An 18,334-nucleotide genomic window follows, 5' to 3' on the forward strand; every position below is an offset into this window, starting at 1 on the left:
TAAATAACGAAATTAAAACTAACTAAGACTTTTGTTCAGAAATAGATAAACCAAAACTACACATTTCCTTTTTTTAAATATAGAAATGTAATGCTAAAAATATGTATGATTTAATTGTAGAAATACAAGTCATATGACAGCAATAACTTTAAGTACCTTGCATTTATGTCAGTAAATCGTGTGTGGTATATATTACACAGAGATAAATATATACATGTGCAGTTCTTTGTGAAACCTAATACAATGTAAAAAAAAAGTTTATGTAAATATGTTAACTTTATTTTAAATAATTATGTTTGAGAACAAACCTTTACTACCTCATACATGTTATTGTGGAAATGCAGTAGCATTTAAGTATTGAGAGAGTTAAAGACTTAGAATAAATAATTAAGTACACTATTATATTAAGCACATGACTTACTGCTTCTACTTTGTCTTTTGAGAGCTGATACAGAGATATTTAAGACAATACTTGCCAGCAGTTGATACGTGAGGCTGTCAATGTGTTTGATGGTGGGAATTGACAAGACATCAAGATTCAAGTTATTTAATATCAAATGCACAACAATTATAAAAGTAGTTGTCAATGAAAATATTGGGTCTCAAGGTTCCTCCAGCGATGCTAATTAAATATGTATAAAAAAAAAAAAATCAACATTCACCCAGTTTTTAACTATTGTCGAATTGGAAATGACCCTAAATCAACTTTGAGATCATTCTATGGGATTAAAACTTTCCATAAAACAAATTAAAACGAGTTTTAGCAGCAGTGGAACACAACTTAAGCACCAAACAGTAAAGTGAAACTCTGAGCTCAAAGGTGAGATTTTATGAGGAGCACTTGAAGGCAGCAATACCCCATCCAGCTGTGAACTGCCACTGATCCATTCATTAGAGTTTAGCTATAGCAGCTGATGTTAAGTGAATGACGAATCACCTTTTAATTATAAAGAAAGAACAGCAACATTGAAATAAATAGCACAAGTGACCAGTGAAATGATTAACTTAATGATATCACTGCTTTGTTTAGATCTGTTGATGGAAAATATAAAAAAATAACAGTGGCATATCGTGATTATTCACTTTACAATTATATGAATGTTTAAATGATGACGGATGTCAGCTGTTGTTTTTGTAACATGTTTATGAAATGTTGAATGTTTCAGATGTATCACACACATGAAAAATATCCAACATGCGTGTTAAATTGTTACCTTATCTTCCTTTATTGGAGAGTAAATGGAGATAAATAAATAGCTTTCAGCACTCAAGTAAGTTTATATAGTTCACATGAAGGTGTTTCAGCTTAAGACTCTGATTTACACCACGTCTTAATTTACACTTCAGGACATCTGAACAATCAGGACAATCAGACTACTGAAATAAACTTTTAAGACTTTGTCAGGGTCTGATGGCAGACTTTATCTTTGGGAAGAGTCGGAGAGCGTTCTGTGTCGTCACCTCCATCACCTCCTGCAGCGACACTCCTTTAATCTTACTGATGTACTCGGCAGAGACACAGATGTTTTTTGGCTCATTTCTCACCTGCATTCAGGACACAGAACAAGAATGATAAGACATGTGTGTGTGACTAAAACGTATGATATTTTAATGATTAAGGAGAATGTAGTTTAGTTGCAAATATGTATATTACATATAAAGCTTTATATTGCAAATATCTGAAATGAGTAAAACACATTTTACCTGTTTTTCTGGACCAAGAGCAGGTGAATCTGTTTCTAGACAGATGTTCTCCAACGGCAACTGTTTCACGAGTTTCTGCTTCTTGGTGGAAAACGCACAAAATAACCATCATCAATCATTAACATTCAGTGTGATAAAGTCAAACAAGCCAACATGTCAGTGCTGCCTGATGAGACTGTAAGTAGTTTAGCTGCTCATATATACAAACAACAAAGACATTCATTCATACAATTTGCAACAGTGTCTGTAAAATCAAATTTCACATTAAATTTGCTTATTTACACACATAAATGACAAATAAGAATATGTATGAGTCAGAGTAAACAGTATGTTTTAGTGATACTGAGGGTATGAACAGGTTGTGATACAGAGTACATTTAACCAGACCAGGTGCTCTGTTGTACCTGATCACTGCGTATGATGGACGGTGGGATAGAGAAGAAATATCCAGCCTTCACTCCCTCCATGGCAACAGATGGTTTCCCATCAAAAGCATGAAGCAGGGCTTTTTCAACACCTAGTGACATTTTAGAGGAACTGCGGTTAACTTCTAAACCACTCAAGTAAACACAGGAGAGTCTAAACGTTAATGTTTACCTTGCTCCTTCAGGAGGTGGATGGTGGGTCTTCCTGCAGACCGTGAATGAACATTTCTAGAAATAAAATAAACATACAAATATTATGGATGTCTGTTTGTTAGAGGACATAGTATGTATTTTATGTTTTTTCTTAAAAAGGTCTTAAAAAAGTATTTTGATGAAAAACTTCTGCACATTTGATAAGATTCAGGGAACGCCACCAATAGTAATTTGTTTGTTTGTATTAAATGATTTCTCAAAGTCAAGGATTGCGTGTGAGTGGATTAGACGCTCCTGAAAAGATTACTTCAGTACAACTACGACATTATGACATGAATTACCTGAATCACCTGATGAAGACCTTATGATACTCATAAATGTTTTTGTGGGAGCATCTAAATCAGTGTACGGGCGCCTTTTTATTTTTATTGCGTTTGCCTTTTCACCTGTGCACCTGATATAATATCGGGACATACTGGACATACACTAACTTGTTGAGCTGAAATTAAAATTGTATATCTTCTACAGTATGACTCACAGAGGGAGATCCAGTTCCTTGGCTATCTGTGCCTGACGAATGAGGACCTGCCTTTGGCTGTCTTTGTCAGTCTCACCACTGACATATCTGGGTGTAAAATCCAAACCAACCTTAAGCAACAGAGGGTAAAAAGAGTTTACGGTTAACACAAAAGAAAGCCAGGACTGCAAACTGCTGTTCGATTAAGTCACATCAGAGATACTGATTATTACCTCCCCAATGGCCACAATGTGGTCTTTGTATTTCTCTATTATGGGTAGAGCTGCATCTAGATCCTGCAGAGAGAAAAGAAAAAACATCCTTTATTTCTTCACTATAATGTGACAACTACAGAAATTCATCCAAATTACTAAAAAACATTGCCCTCATGGAAGCGTCCAGGTTCCCTGCCACCATCCCAACACTGTGGGTGTGATTGGATTTGTGTTTGCGCTGCACATTGAAAATTACATTTAGAAAAATATCAGCAGCAGCAACACGTCTTTCCAGAAACAATGTGGCTCTGGAGCAGTTTTCATTGGAGCTACTTACCGTAACTCCCTAAAGAAAGAGAATAATGAGGACATTGTTTCTGGAAGGAGGTGTTGCTGTATTTCAATGCTGTGAGCGCTGCTCAATTATATTCAAGCCACTGTTATTTATAAAGCCCCAAATCATGATTTTGGCCTTACAATAAAACTATTAGACCCTCTATTCAGATAAAGAACCTGTTCACATCTGAATGGGGACCTGTGTTGCAGGGCTTTCCCCTCGTCTCCCATCATCTCTATACTGTTGTTTTTAAGTTAGGGTAAACAAAAAAATCTTAATAGAACATGCAAAAAGACATACAGTATAAAATACAGTATATAAATTAACGCTACATTAGTAGAATTACAAAATGGATCAGTGAGGGTCTCAGGACCGTCATATCTGTACTGTAGGTGAGTGAGTAAATATGTTTTCTTTGTAATAATTTGGGTGAGCTGACCCTTTAAACTCGAGCCCACCTGGAGAGAAGCCCCCCTCTGCTGCTCTGGGGAAACCTCTTGAACAGGATGGACTCCTAGGCAGGGAAAAATGAAACCTGGAAACCTGGAGAAATAAAGTGAAAAGAGTCAGAAAACAAAGAGACAAGTGAAATTAAAATAATGTCACTCCAATAGTTACCTTTGTGACAACTCAATAATCTTGTCAAATTCCCCGGCATGCTCGGCCACGGCTAATAACGCCAACAACCCAGCCTTAAAAATAATAAAGCAAAAGTTAAAACCACAATAACTCTTCTGGACAATGCTTCTCAGCGGACACTGCTCACCTTTTTTGAATTCTCAACCACCTCCTCTATGTCCTGACAACGAAAAGAGAAACAAACGCGTTAGAAGATATTTCAGATACAAAATCCTCTCGTTTCATTTAAAGGGTGAGCATACCCTGTCAAAATCCCCCGCAGAGATATGACAGTGGCAGTCAACGTAGCCATGCATGGGTAACGTATTACTCAAAACATTAACCTACTTCCGCAAAGTGAGGCGCATGCGTAAAACTCGAAAGAGCGCGCGATGTAGAACGCAGCGCTGCCCGGGGAAGAGGCGTTCCATCCCGTCTGATTGGTTGAACGGTTGAACCTCCTCGGTGCACCGACGACGGTGAACAAATCAAACACTCTCACTGTTCAAATCAAGAAGTATTACTCATTACCATCACCTGATGTTTAGGGTCTTGTTCCTGTTATGCACTTTCAATTCATCATGTGATATGTTTTAACATTAGCTTTAAGCTTGTTCATGCGCACACACACGGTTCTCGAGGTTGTTGTGATTTTTGTTTTGTGAAATGGGAAGTTTAACAGTTTCTTTCCTGTTGTCAATGCTGTTTATCGGCACCGGCGGAACAACAAAATATGAACCGAACTGGGACTCTATCGACTCCAGACCACTGCCAGAGTGGTTCGATCAGGCCAAGTTTGGCATCTTCATACACTGGGGGGTCTTCGCTGTCCCGAGCTTCGGCAGCGAGTGGTTCTGGTGAGTTTTGTTGGTCTTCTTGCATTTTCACATTTTCATGTTATGGTTTCAATTTTACAGACAGGGGGAGTTTAGGGAACTGCTGCTGATATCCAGGTAACCTAATCATATAAAACGATCGCAGATTTTGGAATAGTAATTCATTTTCTGATCTGTAAAATTCATCCTTACTGGAAAATTCTACATGAGCTGGTAACCAGCTAGACCATTTTCAGCTAAAGGTTTTTGACAACCATCTCAGATTGCCATCAGTTACTAGCTCATGTTACCAGTTAACAGCTCCTATTACCAGTTATTGTTACCAGTTCCTATTGGTGAGAACAACACTTGCTCACATATAGCTGGATGCTTATTCATCATAAACTATGATTATTAACTTGGCTCTTGATCTATAAATGCTATATAATTGTGAATTTGGCTGCAGAACTTTTTAAACAAAATTCCTGTGTGTTGAGGGCTGATGATCCCGACCAGGGATGTGGGCCTCCTCATGAAATGCATTACATCGAAGAAAACAAATTGCTCACCTTCATGAAGTGGCTCGTCTTCCTTCAGTCTGTTTTGTGTCTGTTTCCTGTTCCAGGAAGTACTGGCAGGGTGAAAAATTACAGCCGTATGTTGACTTCATGAAGAAGAATTATCCTCCAGACTTCAAGTATCAAGACTTTGCGCCGCTGTTCACTGCTGAGTTCTTTGATGCCAAAGAGTGGACGGACATCTTTGCCTCATCGGGGGCCAAGTACATTGTCCTGACAACAAAACACCATGAAGGTAGGGTTTTTCTAGTTTAAGTTATTTTATGGTCAGATCATTTCAGTGTGCAATAAAAAACAAGGACATGAGTCCACATATTTTGAGTGTTAGTGCCACGCTGCATCCTTTCTGCAGTTCAGGAGATGCATTGTTTTATCTTTATATTTTCAGGTTTCACACTCTGGGGCTCAAAAAACTCCTGGAACTGGAACGCAGTGGATGTTGGACCGAAAAGAGATCTGGTAGGGGAGATGGCGAGTGCCCTCCGTGCTAACAGTGACCTGCGTTTAGGGCTGTATCACTCTCTCTTTGAGTGGTTTAATCCGCTCTATGAACAGGACGCTGCCAACGTCTTCACGACAAACTACTTTCCAACCACTAAAACTCTGCCTGAGCTTTATGAGCTCATTGTCAAGTACAAACCGGAGGTGCTGTGGTCTGATGGAGACGGAAATGCACCTGACAAGTACTGGAACAGCACAGGGTTCTTAGCCTGGCTCTATAATGACAGGTAGTTATGAATTCATACAGTGAGTGTATGTTTTATTAGATTGTATCTTTTACACAGCCAGTGGGATATTAACTTTTATGTCTTCACAGTCCCGTACGAGACACGGTGGTGACGAATGATCGCTGGGGCTATGGCTCCATTTGCAAGCACGGTGGGTATTACACCTGTGCTGATCGCTACCAGCCAGGACACCTGCTCAAACACAAGTGGGAAAACTGCATGACCATCGACACAAAGTCCTGGGGTTACAGACGCAACGCTCATCTCAGTGATTACCTCACCACCCAGCAGCTTGTAGCGGTGAGAGTTGAATACAGTTTTATTACGTAAAGATTGATTAAACGTATTGAGGATTTAGCTTAAAGGGCCAGTGTGTAACATTTTGGGGATTCTATTAGCAGAAATGGAATAAAATATCTATAATTAAGTTTTAATTAGTGTATAATCTCCTGAAACTAAGACTCCTTGTGTTTTTGTTAGCTCAGAATGAGCCCTTCATATCTACTTAATGTCATGTTGCACCAACATGTTTCTACAGCAGCCCAGAACGGACAAACCAGACACTGGCTTTAGAGAGAACCTTTTTTTTTGTGTTACCTGAGGGCCACCGTAGATTACTGATAGCCTTGTGAAATTGTGGTAATGTGAGCCGTAGAGTGCAAAACCGTGGTACAGCCGCCATCAGATTTGCGTTGCTCCAAAGAAAGTGTTATTACAGTACGGTGTTACTACGGTTTTGCACTCAACAGCTCACGTTACCTTAATCTTGGAAAGGGAGGAGTGAGCGGAAAGGCATTCAGTTGGTTGCAATCTGTAACCTCACCACTAGATGCCACCAAATCCTACACACTGTCCCTTTAAAACTATGAGTATGTTAATTGTTTGTTTTTTTCTTTGACAACTTTGCTTATTATGATCAATGACATGACGGAGAATGTCCAAAACCTAAAGATATTCAGTTTACTATTTTACACAACAAAGAAAATGAGCAAATATTTACATTTCAGAAGCTGTAACCTAAATTCTTTTAATTCAAAATTGACTATAGAATTAGGATTTAGTCTTGTTTGCTCTGAGGGATCAGCGTCCTCTAGCTTTTAAAGAAGCTTTGTGCAATAAAATTTGAACTTATAAAATCCAACCTGGTGTTTCAGACATTGGTGGAGACGGTGTCCTGTGGGGGAAACCTGCTGATGAATGTCGGCCCGACACACGACGGAAGGATTGCTCCCATCTTTGAGGAGCGTCTGAGGCAGATGGGTCAGTGGCTGAAGGTTAACGGGGAGTCTATCTACAACACAACAGCATGGCGGGTTCAGAAGGACGCCGTCACTCCTACTGTCTGGTGGGTTTCTCTGGAATAGATAACTTTAGTTTTTCCCTAAAGTGAAATAAGATCAGATACTGTTAATGATGTTTTCTAAGCTCATACAGAGGCCTGTATTATTGTTAATAATTATAAGTATGTAATTACAGGTACACTTGCAGACCACAGGAAAAGAGCATCTTTGCTCTTTTCCTGGAGTGGCCCAACAATGGATCTCTGATTCTGAATGAACCTGTGGTTACTCAAGGACAGACTCAGGTAAGACGAGAGCTTTGGTCAAGTAATTATTGTTATAATATCATGACTTCTGAGTAACAAGAAATTGCAGCACAGAAATACCAAAGATATGTTTGAGGTCATCGAGAAACCTCCATTACATACTTTGTTTACCAATAAGTTTATCTTTTAGCGGCAAGATTTCCCAGTTCAGTGTTGGTTAATTCTTTAAAAAGCCATATTTAAGGGATCCTTATTATAAAATATTTGTTCATGTTCTGTGTTGTTTTTCACTCACTGTCCTGTTCAGTGGTACAGAGGCTCTGGGTATGCATGTCACCAGTTTACATAAAGAATTATACGAGCACATAAGGCTACAAATTATTATTTTCATTGCTAATTTATCTAACAATGATTGTCTCAATTAATTGATTCATAAATAAGTAATGAGATGTCAGGAAACAGTGAAAACTGTTTTTAGAGTCAGTGTAAAAACAAAAATAATTCAGTTTTCTGTGAAATAAAATAGAGAAATAGCAGCAAATCCTCACATTGGAGAAGCTGGAACCAAAGAATAACTGCTTAAAAAGTATTAAACGTTTAACCAATTTTATTAAATAGTTAACAATTGACTAATCAGATAATTTACTAATAGTTCCAGATCTAATAGCATAAATTGATGACATAAATAAATAAAATCGACAAAGAAACAAACAAATGGATAGCTGGTTTTTCAGACTGTAGTGTAGCTGTGGTCAGAGAAGAACCTCCATCATATTAACGGAGCCAGTATTTAATTAAAGGCTCAATATGGCGGTCTAATGCTGCTGGAATTTCCAATAACCGCACTGCATCCTGGGAAATGAGGTTGACTTCGTTCACAGAGCAGCTCTATCCATTTCTCTCGTTCTGTTAACATGTCAACGTTGTTCATGTGTTGCTTTTGTTCTAAAAAAAAAAAAAAAAAGGTGGTGCTTGTCGGCCATGGGTCTCTGAAGTGGGAGCCTGTTAAGCCCAGCGGGCTGCGGGTTCTCCTCCCCCAGCTGTCCGTCAACCAGATGCCTTGCCAGTGGGCCTGGACACTGAAGCTGACAGGTGCCACTTAAAGGGAAACCAGATCAACTCAAGAGGAACTGACAGAGCTGCAGGCCGAGAGAAGGATCCAACGCTTTATTGTTTAAACACTGAACACCGTACATAAAATCTGGTGTACTGAGTCGCACATGTAAAAATAACACATGATCATTGTTTTTGATCTAGTTAACTTTTATGATTAAAGTATTTTGTTCTAGCTCCAATGGTCGAATGTAATGAAGTAAATTTACTCAAGTACTGTACTTAAGTATAATTTTGAGGTACTTTACTTCAGTATTTCAATTTTATACCACTTCATGCTTCTAGTCCACTACATATTGGAAACCAATATTGTACTTTGTATTTCAAATGATTCATTATTCAATTAGTTACTTTGCAGATTCAGCTTATTGATTACAAACCTTTACTTGTGTTTTTACACCATGGTGTTGCTGCTTTTACTATTAGTAGCTGGGGGACATATAAGTAATTTTAGGTTGACCAATAGTATATGCATCATTCAACATGTGACATCTGTTATCTGGCATAACATTTTGAAACCTATTTTATTTACAATTGTTCTGCACTTTGGGATTATTTTGAAGCCTACATATTTGTATGTGATTTCCATGCAGTCTGCTGCATTGATCAGTGCTGTGGTGAATGTTTTACATGTGAGGGGATGTTTTAATAAAATAAATGTCTTCAAGCACCATTTTTTTTATCATTTAATATTTGCATGTGGGGGGAAAATATAATATATCTGAAATAAGTCACGTTTATATATCTTATATCTGATTGTATCAGCTAGACTTTCTCGCTCCTGGATTACTACAACGTATGGCGTCCCGTTAGCGCCCCCTTGTTGCCCACATCTGTAATAACACCCCGGCCTTGAGTGACATTTTTGAGAACGCTGACGGCGCAAAACTGATCTCTACTGCTGTGCACGGACGAGCCAGGAAAACAAGACTCCCTGTCATGCATCAGAACAAATGTCTGTGGAATAAAGTGATATGCGCGCTGCACAATGACTGGTAAGAATCTGCTCCCAGCTGCTTCCATACTGGGTTTTAAAGCCGTAATTATGTGCCTCCTGCCGCCGCCGATCCGCGATACAAAGAGGTGTATTTAGTCACCTAAGATGGTGAGTCCGGTGCAGGCAGGTCTCACTGTTGTGTCTGCTCTCTGTTTGATTAATCAATTAATCGTCTATGAAAATAATTGTGTCTGAGCACTGGTCCAAACCTCAAAATAATGAGTTTACTGTTCTAGAAGGCTAAAAAAAAAACAACCCAGTAAATATTACCATTTGAGACCTGGAACGAGTTTATTTTTGGCTTTTTGCTTAAAAAATGATTAATCAATTATCAATATAGTTTCTGATAGTAATAGTTACTATGTTTACTGACTAAGCCTTTCAGCTCTAGTATAGTATAATAGGCTACATATTGTAGGCATTAATTAAACAGAGTGCACAGTGACATCCAATTTTGCAAGTATTTGTCATATTGTGATAAATGCCTAGGACCTAAATTAAGGCATTTTATAAGACCCAGAGAATATTTGCCTTTACTTTATATTTGATTTTACTCTAATTTAAACTGCAAGTATCTCTATTTTAATACCTATCAGCACAATAATTATAACCTGTATGATCACATAATAACGCACTGTGTGGTTGAAGCCCATGTACTCATTTCTTCTGCAATCTTGGTGCTGTAATGTGTGGTGGTTTTTATATATGTAGACAGGAACCGGGAAAATGGCTACAGACGTTGCCATGGTTGCCATGGAGCAACCCGAGGAAGAGGCGTTCCATCCAGTCTGACTGGTTGAACGGTGGAACCTCCTCTGTGCACCGACGACGGTGAACAAATCAAACACTCTCACTTCACTGTCACCTGATGTTTAGGGTCTTGTTTCTGTTATGCACTTTCAGTTCATCATGTGATTTTTTTTACCATTAGCTTTGAGCTTGTTCATGCACACACACGGTTCTCGAGATTGTTGTGATTTTTGTTTTGTGAAATGGGAAGTTTAACAGTTTCTTTCCTATTGTCAATGCTGTTTATCGGCACCGGCGGAACAACAAAATATGAACCGAACTGGGACTCTATCGACTCTAGACCACTGCCAGAGTGGTTCGATCAGGCCAAGTTTGGCATCTTCATACACTGGGGGGTCTTCGCTGTCCCGAGCTTCGGCAGCGAGTGGTTCTGGTGAGTTTTGTTGGTCTTCTTGCATTTTCACATTTTCATGTTATGGTTGCAATTTTACAGACAGGGGGAGTTTAGGGAACTGCTGCTGATATCCAGGTAACCTAATCAATGTAATGAATTGCTGTACATTTACAGTGGATTCAAAACGGTATCTTACAGTATTTCATAATAATTGTAACATACAGTTAAATGTTCATCCCTCGCATGTAAATTAACAGTCAATGCTGTCAATTAACCACAACAGCAGACTACTGTAATTTATCAGCATAATACAGTATTTTCTGTAAAGTGGTGAAAATACACTTCTTTATACAAGTTCAGTTCTTTATTGAAAAAGTAGCGCAACAGCGTTTTAAATAAAGGAATGTATCTATTTTATCTCGTCCATCTTCTTGTTTGGATATATGAAAGGCTTTTTAAATGCCAATAAAGTGATTTAGTATTTACTGATGTGCCCTGAAACTGATATTATGTCCAATGTATGTATGTATGTATATATGTATATATACACATACCACTGATATGATTGGCATACCACTGTGATTCAACGGCATATACCACTAATATGAACTGTCAAGCGGCACCTGCCTTCAGGAAACAGTGTGCCGTTGGAAAAGTACTGGCATACCACTGTAGGGATAGGTACCTACCGCTGAACAACAGTAGCATACCACTCTTGGGATAGGTACTGTCACGACCCGGCTCAAAAGGCCGTAACATGAGGGAGACAAGACGAGTTAAAAGTAATAAATACACATTTATTTAAGGAACCAATAACTAAACTAAACAAACAATCCAAAACAAAACAGCAGCCAGGTCCTCCAAACAGGAGGCAGGGAGGAGCGGAGCAGAGAGGAGAGGAGACCCAGCCAAAGAAGAGGGGCAGCCTTTATAGCTGGGACCAAACCAGGCTCAGGTGTTGCCCATCAGTGGCCGATTAACATCCTGAAAGACAAACTGAGGAGAAAAAAAGGACACAGACTCATAGTGGAAGGGAGGGGTCGTCACAGTACCTAAGACTGAACAACATACCACTTTAGGGATAGGACCACTGAACAACATACCACTTTAGGGATAGGTACCTAGCACTGAACAACATACTACTTTAGGGATAGGTACCTAGCACTGAACAACATACCACTTTAGGGATAGGTACCTACCACTGAACAACAGTAGCATACCACTCCAGGTATCGGTACCTACCGCTGAACAACAGTAGCATACCACTCCAGGTATCGGTATCTACCGCTGAACAACAGTAGCATACCACTCCAGGTATCGGTACCTACCACTGAACAACAGTAGCATACCACTCTAGGGATAGGTACCTACCACTGAACAACGTACCACTTTAGGGATAGGTACCTACCGCTGAACAACAGTAGCATACCACTCTAGGTATCGGTACCTACCACTGAACAACAGTAGCATACCACTCTAGGGATAGGTACCTACCACTGAACAACGTACCACTTTAGGGATAGGTACCTACCGCTGAACAACAGTAGCATACCACTCCAGGTATCGGTAACTACCGCTGAACAACAGTAGCATACCACTCCAGGTATCGGTACCTACCACTGAACAACAGTAGCATACCACTCCAGGTATCGGTACCTACCGCTGAACAACAGTAGCATACCACTCTAGGGATAGGTACCTACCACTGAACAACGTACCACTTTAGGGATAGGTACCTACCGCTGAACAACAGTAGCATACCACTCCAGGTATCGGTAACTACCGCTGAACAACAGTAGCATACCACTCCAGGTATCGGTACCTACCACTGAACAACAGTAGCATACCACTCTAGGGATAGGTACCTACTGCTGAACAACACCACTTTAGGGATAGGTACCTACCACTGAACAACAGTAGCATACCACTCCAGGTATCGGTAACTACCACTGAACAACAGTAGCATACCACTCCAGGTATCGGTACCTACCACTGAACAACAGTAGCATACCACTCTAGGGATAGGTACCTACTGCTGAACAACATACCACTTTAGGGATAGGTACCTACCGCTGAACAATAGTAGCATACCACTCCAGGTACTGGTACCTACTGCTGAACAACAGTAGCATACCACTCTTGGGATAGGTACCTAATGCTGAACAACACCACTTTAGGGATAGGTACCTACCGCTGAACAACAGTAGCATACCACTCCAGGTATCGGTACCTACCACTGAACAACAGTAGCATACCACTCCAGGTATCGGTACCTACCACTGAACAACAGTAGCATACCACTCTAGGGATAGGTACCTACCGCTGAACAACAGTAGCATACCACTCTAGGGATAGGTACCTACCGCTGAACAACAGTAGCATACCACTTTAGGGATAGGTACCTACCGCTGAACAACAGTAGCATACCACTTTAGGGATAGGTACCTACCGCTGAACAACAGTAGCATACCACTCTAGGGATAGGTACCTACCGCTGAACAACAGTAGCATACCACTCTAGGGATAGGTACCTACCGCTGAACAACAGTAGCATACCACTCTTGGGATAGGTACCTAATGCTGAACAACACCACTTTAGGGATAGGTACCTACTACTGAACAACAGTAGCATACTATCAGCCCCTTTTCGATCTTGATGCTACTGGTCTGAAGTTATCCTCATGAGTTCAGTTAAGTTTAATTTGTTGGGAATTAAATGAAAAAATATTGGGTTGTATTACCCTTTGTAAATAAATGGTAACATTCTGGCATTTACCGTAAAACCACCGTAACACCCAGTTATCCTACTATCACAAAACATAATCCAGTATATGGTAAAATACCATAAAAGTAAGTTACGGTAGCTTCACCATAAAAAAGTAGTAAGTCAGTAAGTTACTGTTATTTTACGGTGAAATTGTTTAGAGTGTACATAAAATAACGTGTAAAATACATCCTTACCGGAAAATTCTACATGAGCTGGTAACCAGCTAGACCAGTTTCAGCTCAAGGTTTTTGACAACCATCTCAGATTGCCATCAGTTACTAGCTCATGTTACCAGTTAACAGCTCCTATTACCAGTTATTGTTACCAGTTCCTATTGGTGAGAACAACACTTGCTCACATATAGCTGGATGCTTATTCATCATAAACTATGATTATTAACTTGGCTCTTGATCTATAAATGCTTTATAATTGTGAATTTGGCTGCAGAACTTTTTAAACAAAATTCCCGTGTGTTGAGGGCTGATGATCCCGACCAGGGATGTGGGCCTCCTCATGAAATGCATTACATCGAAGGAAACAAATTGCTCACCTTCATGAAGTGGCTCGTCTTCCTTCAGTCTGTTTTGTGTCTGTTTCCTGTTCCAGGTACAACTTGCGAAGTCAAAAATTACAGCCGTATGTTGACTTCATGAAGAAGAATTATCCTCCAGACTTCAAGTATCAAGACTTTGCGCCGCTGTTCACTGCTGAGTTCTTTGATGCCAAAGAGTGGACGGACATCTTTGCCTCATCGGGGGCCAAGTACATTGTCCTGACAGCAAAACACCATGAAGGTACAGGACATGATCAACATCCTGCCTTTATTTTTTCTAGTTTAAGTTATTTTATGGTCAGATCATTTCAGTGTGCAATAAAAAACAAGGACATGAGTCCACATATTTTGAGTGTTAGTGCCACGCTGCATCCTTTCTGCAGTTCAGGAGATGTATTGTTTTATCTTTATATTTTCAGGTTTCACACTCTGGGGCTCAAAAAACTCCTGGAACTGGAACGCAGTGGATGTTGGACCGAAAAGAGATCTGGTAGGGGAGATGGCGAGTGCCCTCCGTGCTAACAGTGACCTGCGTTTAGGGCTGTATCACTCTCTCTTTGAGTGGTATAATCCGCTCTATGAACAGGACCATGACAATGCCTTCAAGACAAACTACTTTCCAACCACTAAAACTATGCCTGAGCTTTATGAGCTCATTTTCAAGTACAAACCGGAGGTGCTGTGGTCTGATGGGGACGTTGCACCTGAAAAGTACTGGAACAGCACAGGGTTCTTAGCCTGGCTCTATAATGACAGGTAGTTATGAATTCATACAGTGAGTGTATGTTTTATTAGATTGTATCTTTTACACAGCCAGTGGGATATTAACTTTTATGTCTTCACAGTCCCGTACGAGACACGGTGGTGACGAATGATCGCTGGGGCATTGGCACCTCCTGCAAGCACGGTGGGTATTACACCTGTTCTGATCGCTACCAGCCAGGACACCTGATCAAACACAAGTGGGAAAACTGCATGACCATCGACACACAGTCCTGGGGTTACAGACGCAACGCTCATCTCCGTGATTACCTCACCACCCAGCAGCTTGTAGCGGTGAGAGTTGAATAGTTTTATAACGTAAAGATTGATTAAACGTATTGAGGTTTTAGCTTAAAGGGCCAGTGTGTAACATTTTGGGGATTCTATTAGCAGAAATGGAATAAAATATCTATAATTAAGTTTGAATTAGTGTATAATCTCCTGAAACTAAGACTCCTTGTGTTTTTGTTAGCTCAGAAAAGTGTTATTACAGTACGGTGTTACTACGGTTTTGCACTCAACAGCTCACGTTACCTTAATCTTGGAAAGGGAGGAGTGAGCGGAAAGGCATTCAGTTGGTTGCAATCTGTAACCTCACCACTAGATGCCACCAAATCCTACACACTGTCCCTTTAAATCTATGATTATGTTAATTGTTTGTTTTTTTCTTTGACAACTTTGCTTATTATGATCAATGACATGACGGAGAATGTCCAAAACCTAAAGATATTCAGTTTACTATTTTACACAACAAAGAAAATGAGCAAATATTTACATTTCAGAAGCTGTAACCTAAATTCTTTTAATTCAAAATTGACTATAGAATTAGGATTTAGTCTTGTTTGCTCTGAGGGATCAGCGTCCTCTAGCTTTTAAAGAAGCTTTGTGCAATAAAATTTTAACTTATAAAATCCAACCTGGTGTTTTAGACATTGGTGGAGACGGTGTCCTGTGGGGGAAACCTGCTGATGAATGTCGGCCCGACACACGACGGAAGGATTGCTCCCATCTTTGAGGAGCGTCTGAGGCAGATGGGTCAGTGGCTGAAGGTTAACGGGGAGTCTATCTACAACACAACAGCATGGCGGGTTCAGAAGGACGCCGTCACTCCTACTGTCTGGTGGGTTTCTCTGGAATAGATAACTTTAGTTTTTCCCTAAAGTGAAATAAGATCAGATACTGTTAATGATGTTTTCTAAGCTCATACAGAGGCTTGTATTATTGTTAATAATTATAAGTATGTAATTACAGGTACACTTGCAGACCACAGGAAAAGAGCATCTTTGCTCTTTTCCTGGAGTGGCCCAACAATGGATCTCTGATTCTGAATGAACCTGTGGTTACTCAAGGACAGACTCAGGTAAGACGAGAGCTTTGGTCAAGTAATTATTGTTATAATATCATGACTTCTGAGTAACAAGAAATTGCAGCACAGAAATACCAAAGATATGTTTGAGGTCATCTAGAAATCTCCATTACATACTTTGTTTACCAATAAGTTTATCTTTTAGCGGCAAGATTTCCCAGTTCAATGTTGGTTAATTCTTTAAAAAGCCATATTTAAGGGATCCTTATTATAAAATATTTGTTCATGTTCTGTGTTGTTTTTTTAGTATCGGCTAAGATTAGGCTTTGATTTAAATGGTATTTGAAGGCAGCCACTTATGTTTTTAAGTCACCAATAGCATACTTATTTTTGCTGATAGTCAATAATATTTGTTAAATGTGACTATTTTAATGCCATATATTACATATGTTTAGGACAGTAGAGCTCTCCAGCCTACCTCACAATAACTACATTCTCTATGCAGAGTTAGCAGCCGCTTAACGCTATAACTATAACTCACTGTCCTGTTCAGTGGTACAGAGGCTCTGGGTATGCATGTCACCAGTTTACATAAAGAATTATACTAGCACATAAGGCTACAAATTATTATTATTTTCATTGCTAATTTATCTAACAATAATTGTCTCAATTAATTGATTCATAAATAAGTAATGAGATGTCAGGAAACAGTGAAAACTGTTTTTAGAGTCAGTGTAAAAACAAAAATAATTCAGTTTTCTATGAAATAAAATAGAGAAATAGCAGCAAATCCTCACATTGGAGAAGCTGGAACCAAAGAATAACTGCTTAAAAAGTATTAAACATTTAACCAATTTTATTAAATAGTTAACAATTGACTAATCAGATAATTTACTAATAGTTCCAGATCTAATAGCATAAATTGATGACATAAATAAATAAAATCGACAAAGAAACAAACAAATGGATAGCTGGTTTTTCAGACTGTAGTGTAGCTGTGGTCAGAGAAGAACCTCCATCATATTAACGGAGCCAGTATTTAATTAAAGGCTCAATATGGCGGTCTAATGCTGCTGGAATTTCCAATAACCGCACTGCATCCTGGGAAATGAGGTTGACTTCGTTCACAGAGCAGCTCTATCCATTTCTCTCGTTCTGTTAACATGTCAACGTTGTTCATGTGTTGCTTTTGTTCTAAAAAAAAAAAAAAAAAAGGTGGTGCTTGTCGGCCATGGGTCTCTGAAGTGGGAGCCTGTTAAGCCCAGCGGGCTGCGGGTTCTCCTCCCCCAGCTGTCCGTCAACCAGATGCCTTGCCAGTGGGCCTGGACACTGAAGCTGACAGGTGCCACTTAAAGGGAAACCAGATCAACTCAAGAGGAACTGACAGAGCTGCAGGCCGAGAGAAGGATCCAACGCTTTATTGTTTAAACACTGAACACCGTACATAAAATCTGGTGTACTGAGTCGCACATGTAAAAATAACACATGATCATTGTTTTTGATCTAGTTAACTTTTATGATTAAAGTATTTTGTTCTAGCTCCAATGGTCGAATGTAATGAAGTAAATTTACTCAAGTACTGTACTTAAGTATAATTTTGAGGTACTTTACTTCAGTATTTCAATTTTATACCACTTCATGCTTCTAGTCCACTACATATTGGAAACCAATATTGTACTTTGTATTTCAAATGATTCATTATTCAATTAGTTACTTTGCAGATTCAGCTTATTGATTACAAACCTTTACTTGTGTTTTTACACCATGGTGTTGCTGCTTTTACTATTAGTAGCTGGGGGACATATAAGTAATTTTAGGTTGACCAATAGTATATGCATCATTCAACATGTGACATCTGGCATAACATTTTGAAACCTATTTTATTTACAATTGTTCTGCACTTTGGGATTATTTTGACGCCTAAATATTTGTATGTGATTTTCATGCAGTCTGCTGCATTGATCAGTGCTGTGGTGAATGTTTTAGATGTGAGGGGATGTTTTAATAAAGTCTTCAAGATATCTTTTGATTGTATCAGCTAGACTTTCTCACTCCT

The 18,334-nt window shown here is 39.3% G+C and overlaps 3 protein-coding genes across 5 annotated transcripts; 2 read left to right on the plus strand and 1 right to left on the minus strand.

Annotated features, from left to right (window-relative positions):
- Positions 1 to 531: 531 nt before the first annotated feature.
- LOC137880472 (TatD DNase domain containing 3-like) lies at positions 532 to 5,371 on the minus strand. Of its 3 annotated transcripts, none has more exons than XM_068721860.1 (10): positions 5,354 to 5,371; positions 4,118 to 4,150; positions 3,970 to 4,043; positions 3,810 to 3,894; positions 3,033 to 3,095; positions 2,821 to 2,930; positions 2,302 to 2,357; positions 2,109 to 2,221; positions 1,705 to 1,785; positions 532 to 1,545 (listed from the first exon to the last, which is right to left on the minus strand). In XM_068721860.1, the coding sequence occupies exons 1-10, from the start codon at positions 5,357 to 5,359 to the stop codon at positions 1,402 to 1,404; spliced, it is 765 nt and encodes a 254-aa protein (XP_068577961.1). In that variant the 5' UTR covers positions 5,360 to 5,371; the 3' UTR covers positions 532 to 1,401. The 3 variants fall into 3 exon arrangements, with proteins under 3 accessions (XP_068577961.1, XP_068577960.1, XP_068577959.1); XM_068721859.1 differs by lacking the exon at positions 5,354 to 5,371 and adding an exon at positions 4,233 to 4,308 and having other exon boundaries at positions 1,705 to 1,782; XM_068721858.1 differs by lacking the exon at positions 5,354 to 5,371 and adding an exon at positions 4,233 to 4,308.
- On the plus strand, positions 4,496 to 9,422 carry fuca2 (alpha-L-fucosidase 2). Its single transcript, XM_068721850.1, has 7 exons — positions 4,496 to 4,826; positions 5,410 to 5,597; positions 5,751 to 6,090; positions 6,180 to 6,390; positions 7,245 to 7,435; positions 7,567 to 7,675; positions 8,602 to 9,422. Exons 1-7 carry the CDS (start codon positions 4,636 to 4,638, stop codon positions 8,737 to 8,739), a joined length of 1,368 nt encoding a protein of 455 aa, XP_068577951.1. The 5' UTR covers positions 4,496 to 4,635; the 3' UTR covers positions 8,740 to 9,422.
- A 1,174-nt stretch (positions 9,423 to 10,596) lies between these two features.
- Positions 10,597 to 18,301, plus strand: LOC137880468 (plasma alpha-L-fucosidase-like). The gene is made up of 7 exons (XM_068721851.1): positions 10,597 to 10,929; positions 14,264 to 14,451; positions 14,630 to 14,966; positions 15,056 to 15,266; positions 15,902 to 16,092; positions 16,224 to 16,332; positions 17,494 to 18,301. The coding sequence occupies exons 1-7, from the start codon at positions 10,739 to 10,741 to the stop codon at positions 17,629 to 17,631; spliced, it is 1,365 nt and encodes a 454-aa protein (XP_068577952.1). The 5' UTR covers positions 10,597 to 10,738; the 3' UTR covers positions 17,632 to 18,301.
- The last annotated feature ends 33 nt before the right edge of the window (positions 18,302 to 18,334 follow it).

This window comes from Cebidichthys violaceus, unplaced genomic scaffold, assembly GCF_023349555.1.
Source record: "Cebidichthys violaceus isolate CVI_PGR_0920_01 unplaced genomic scaffold, fCebVio1.0.p SCAF_28, whole genome shotgun sequence".
Lineage (NCBI taxonomy): Eukaryota > Metazoa > Chordata > Actinopteri > Perciformes > Stichaeidae > Cebidichthys > Cebidichthys violaceus.